The 5595-nt window shown below is 36.8% G+C and overlaps 1 protein-coding gene across 2 annotated transcripts in view; it reads left to right on the top strand.

Moving 5' to 3' along the window:
* The window catches only part of TAF2 (TATA-box binding protein associated factor 2), a 104290-nt gene that overhangs the window by 74931 nt on the left and 23764 nt on the right, over positions 1-5595 (top strand). For both annotated transcript variants that reach the window (XM_019552290.1, XM_019552296.1), the window contains 2 exons: positions 3141-3210; positions 5368-5477. In XM_019552290.1, coding sequence (XP_019407835.1) covers positions 3141-3210; positions 5368-5477 — 180 coding nt within the window. The remainder of the gene's footprint in view (positions 1-3140; positions 3211-5367; positions 5478-5595) is intronic.

Below are 5595 nucleotides of genomic sequence, written 5' to 3'. Positions count from 1 at the left end.
ACAGGGGACTCTGGGTTGGGCACTGGCAGGGCCACAGGGTGTGAGTTGGAACAAGCCATCGATCTTGGCAAAGGGGTCCCGGTATAAAAAAGGTTGAGAGCCACTGCCTTAGAGCACCAGAGCCATCCTAATCCTGTGTGTACAGGAAGACAAAACTTCATCCAGAAAGATAAGCTGACTGATGTTTGCATATTTCAACAACAAGAAAAGCTTGTCTTTTTGGGGCCTTTTATTTTTTGTACAGACTCTTGGGGCAGGGATACCAGCATATGGTTGTCTTGCTGTATCTTCAAAAGAGCACTCTTCTTAAAACTGATGAAACTTTCTTTGTTTAGGAATAATCGGAGGGAGCTGGGGTGGCATGGGCACTAAGGTGCACACTACAGCTAGCCCAGAGGTTGCAAGTTCTAAGCCCAAGTGCTCATGGTGTGGCTTGTTAGAGTCCAGTGATCTGTGGATTTTGGTAAATGCTTTGTCACAAGGCCATGAAAAAGGAAAAGTAATAATAGGGATATTTTGCAGTTATTATATCTTAAAAGGCAGTTTGTAAGTACTGGCACAGTTGAGCTAAATGTTTAAAAATGACCAGCACTGATTCACTTTTTTTTAGTTTGCTTTTGGTAGGTGTGTATATTTGGCTGTTAGTATAGCTAGGCCTGTTGCGTACCCAGTTGTACAGTCACTTGCATATGCATAAGGAGAAACAAATTAAGCTGACCAAATATTCTTAATTATTTATTAGGGATGTAAGAGGTTAAATGTTTAAAAGATCAGTATATTTATACCAATAATGCATTACTGGTTAATATTTAGCGTGGGACACAGACCTGTAGGAAAGGGAAACAGTGCGGTGCCTCAGGAACAGGAAGGCAGCTGGGCTGGCAGGCAGGAGGGAGGGAGGCAGGAGCAAGGTGGAGGGAGGGGCGGAGAGCGGTGAGGGGGCATTAGTATCCATAACTAGTCTACTGTTTCCCAGCAGCCCTGCAGCTGCAGCGAGCTGGAAAAGCCCCTCACCGGCTGCTGCCGCCCATGACTTCACATTGAGTGCGTTGTCTGGTGGGACTTGCCATTGCTTCTCTCCCTCCTGCTCTGTCAAAGGCCCCAGGGAGCAGCTCTCAGCAGCAGCTGTGTCTCTGGGTCTGTGTGCAGCCTCCTGGTGGGCTGCTCCAGGCAAACAGCTGCAGCCCCTCCTACTGCAGTGGCTGGGTCAGGGTAGGCACTGGCCCCAGGGCTCCGCACCCCACAGTGAGGACTAGGCACGTGTTTTATAGGCTAACTGTTTAACCAATAAAATTAGAGGAGGTTAAATGGAAAAGTTTTAAATGATATTGAAAGTTGAGAGAAATTTAGGCCTTCAGTTTGTCAAACTGAGATCGACATAGTACTAAACTTTTTTAAATTCTTGTAATTTTGAGACACCTACTTTGGAAAAACAATCTTATTAACTGTTACATTTGCCAGAGATTTGTAACGTATTCGTGCTGCTTAGCTTTATTTTTTCAAAGGAATGACTGACACGTTCTTATATATTGAAGTTAAATAGCATTATTTCATCAATTTGCTTGTGTATTATTGTTTCATAGGAAGAAAGAAGGACAAAAAACAATACGTTTTCAATTGAGCAAGATTTATTTATTTTTTTGGCCACAAAGCTGTTTCCATATGAAATGCTCCATTTATCCTTTATGCCAGTTTAGACGGTTTTTAAGTGGAGGATTCAGGCTATGAGCAGAGAGCTAGTGAATGTTGAATCAAACAATATTATAATTCAAAATTAATGGAGCAACTGTCTACCTAACGTACAAAGATGAAAGCAGATTTTCTAAGTATCCAAACATCTTAAAGGAGCAACCTAAATAAAGAACTTCTGTGTGTAATTTGTATTATCTTAGTAAAGCTATGCAAAAGTAGTTTCAAGAAAAATTAAGTTATAATTGGAAGCACATGAGTCATTTCAAAGAACAATAGGTAATATCTACACTTGATTGTTTAGGCTAGGAAAGTTAGAAAAACTTATATAATTTCTTAAATAAATTAAGAAATATTAAATTGATGCAATTAAGATGGATGAGGAGTAAGGGGAAGAAGGAGAAGAATGTATATGTAACGTAGAAAAGAGAACAGCAGATTTATACTGAGCCCAAGTGCACAGGCACCATTAGTATATTAGCACTGTAACATGGAAGATAGTCTTGAAGAGGTCTGAAGTGAAATCTGATCTAATCAAGTTCCTGCACTTGTTGGAGGAAATGTAGAAAGTAAGTAGTTGTAGCACCTGGTGATCATACTGGATTAAGATATTTGTAAAACACTTGGATGGTATTAGTTTTTTTTACTTGTCTATTTCTCTGTAAAAACCTTATCCTATACTATTGTTTTCTATTTTGTTGTATTATTTGGAGAAATTAGAAATATTGTAAAGTGTTTTTAAGTTTAAACCTAACCTGCCAATTTAATTTCTAATAATAAATTGGGACACAATAATTAGTCTAGAAGTGCATGCTAACATACACAACTGGAAATATTTGAAAATTGAAAAATACATTAATGGAAAATATTTTTTAAAGTTTTTGTTTACATGGATAGGTTCAGTGTTTTGTGTGTGTTATAAGGCCGATGGTTTAACAACTATATTTTTATAACGTTGGTTTTAGCCAGAGTGACCTCTCACAAAACTTAATGTATGATTAATATCAAGATTTTCCTTTTTAGACTACTATTGTGTTTTATTCACTTTTAAAAATTTGTAAAATTATGAATGGGTAATACTGAAAACTGAATAACTTGTGTTCCTTTAAATAATTAGATAGTGATAACTTTACATGTACCACTAACAGTAATATGCAGAGACATGGATTTATTTTTATTCCGGTATTCCCAAACTTTTTCGACTGCTGTCAGTCCAAACAATTCCTCATCAATTGTTGTACACACTTGTTAAAGTTTTCATGGGGGGGGGGGTGCGGGGGCGGTGAATTGATCCACTAGCTGCTGGTTTGATTTTGATATATTTCAGTCATGCCTGCAGCTACAGATAATTTCTGCGTAGCATGTATAAAATAATTTCTGGAGTATTCTCTTCTTTCTCCTTCTGTTATTCCTGGGTGGTATTAACAGGTCATTAAAATTTTTCTTTCTAGTTGATAGGAGTTATGAGGAACTACAGTGGCTACTTACTATGGTTCAGAATGACCCTGTGCCTTACGTAAGGTTAGTACGTCTATAAATAAGTCGGCGTTTTTCACTAACATTAGAATTTCTATACAAGTGTTTTTAGGGCATGTTTTACAATAGGTTATATAACTATATTAACTAGACAGTAAATCTGTTTTCTTTTCTTTGAAATTCTGTGGACATTTCTGTGTACACTTGTTTCAATTTTTCATTGTTTTTCTATTAGTAAATCATTTTTGGTGTGTATAGTAATTTATGTTTAATGAAGTGTTAAATTATTTATCCATTCACGATGTAAGAAGACAAAAATTAATCACATTTCATTGTCAAATTAAACCATTTAAGTCTTTGTTTTTTTGTCTCTCTTAAAATATCTACGGATAGACTTTCCTACATAAAGTTAATGTACCCGGATATCATATTGATCTGTATCATACAGCAAAAGGATTTTTGTACAGTTTTAAAAAGCACTTAGAACAGAATGCACATTATTATGTTCGGTCACCAAGGAGTGTAAAACAATTGTTAGACTGTAGATGGGGTGGAAGGCTAACAAGTGAAAATGTTGTGGTTTTATTGATAATTTTTCCTGTTTTGTTTCAACTTTAAGCCAATGAGAGACTCTAAATATTTTGACACAGGTAGTGACAGCCTCTGAATACTGGGGTTAACCTTCATCACTTTTCTCTTAATGTCTTTTTTGGGGGGACCAATACTGATGTGTTTGCCTCTAAAAGAATATATTTTCATATCTTCCATTTCAACATTTCACTTGGTTTCTTGTACAAATACATTGTTACGAATTTGTTCTGGGAATGTATGATCTGAAGGAAGTTATGTACTCTTTGAGGTTAAATAAATTGACAGCTTCAGTTGAGGAAGCAAATGATCTTGAGGTATGGTCAGTTCTCATTTATAATTTTAAAAAATCCCATTTCAAATGCATCATGCTTTTCATGTTATGTTCCACATTAAAAAAAAATAAGTCCTTAAAACATTTAGTTTTTTTTCTATTCTCATGTTGTAAAGACCAATAAATAAGTAAGTGCAGAGGGACAGTGGTGAAAATGTCTGTTCCCAAATTGTTTTCAGTCTTTTTATTTATTTATTTTGCCAACTACATTCTACCGTAGTGACTCAGAGGCATTGCATGCATAGGTATAACATTTTCAGACTGTAGCATAATTTCCAATTTGACGGTGTCCCTTTAAAATAATTTAAAATAATTAAATGTTTACTGGAACTTACCACATCATTCCCTTACCATAACTTCTTGTCCTTGTGAAAACCTACTTATAGCCACCTTGGACACATCCTGTATAGGCACTTGGTTTCTCCTGGAAGAGTTGCTGCTCTCCCAAGAGAAACCATGACTATACAGATGTTCAGGTTTTTTGGCCCCAAAATAAATGGCCACTCCAGAGCTAGGGTTAGAAATTACACACAAACTGGTATAAGTGATTTGGAAACTAGTTCAAATCTGTAACACAACAGAAGTTCAGTGTACATAAACTGCTTTCCAAATGGCTGAAACCAGTTGAAGATGAACCTAGATGGATGAAGCATCAGACTTAACTGATTTTAGGCTAAATCAGTTTGCTGAACTTCTGTCCCAGATCCCCTCCAGGTTCAAGTTAACTCTCTCGCAGCATCCCAGGATGCTTTACACTTCCCTTACAAACCCCACTTCACAGGGTGGGTGGGATAGCTTTGACTCAAGCTGTCTGCTCCAGCTGAGCAGGGTGGCATGCTCTAGCACCCCTGGCTTCTGGCCTGGGCTGCTGAAGGCACGTGGCTGCATTTCTGGAATTAAAAGTGAACATCTGTTCACTTGCTCATCGGTTCAATCTAAGCAGCTCAGACTTGCCTGCAAAGACTGAATTGGTTCAGCCTCGGACTTTTTGACTGTCTCTACTTAGTCCAGGAAAAAACAACCTGCGAACAATCGGGGTTGAATCATTCCCAGCAAAGTTTCTTGTGGAAGAGTGAATGTCCATATAGATTTTAAAAGTTAGGCATAAGAAATGAATGTGTATACATCTATAAACAAAGGAAAGGAATAAAGAGAAACTCACAAATTTTAGATTTTTAGTAAAAAGCCTGCAAGGTAGTAAAAACTCTAGTGTTCTAAAGAGGTTTAAAAATGGTGCAATTCATTTGAATTAAAAAACAACTTTCATTTCTCCTTTTTAGGCATAAGATTTTGGAAATGTTGACAAAGAATCCACCATTTACGAAGAATATGGAGTCTCCCTTGTGCAATGAAGCCTTAGTAGATCAGCTTTGGAAACTTATGAATTCAGGTTGAGTGTCTTTTCTATTTAAAAAAAAAAAAAAAAAAAAAGGATTTGCTACATTTGCAAACCTATGAAGGAATTGTGAGCTTTCTTCTCTAGATTTCCTTGTTAGAAACTAAAAAAT

Source organism: Crocodylus porosus, unplaced genomic scaffold (genome assembly GCF_001723895.1).
Source record: "Crocodylus porosus isolate Cpor-Errol unplaced genomic scaffold, CroPor_comp1, whole genome shotgun sequence".
Taxonomy (NCBI): Eukaryota; Metazoa; Chordata; order Crocodylia; family Crocodylidae; genus Crocodylus; species Crocodylus porosus.
The sequence above is the reverse complement of the archived record's forward strand: the minus strand, read 5'-3'. Positions and strand labels throughout refer to the sequence as shown.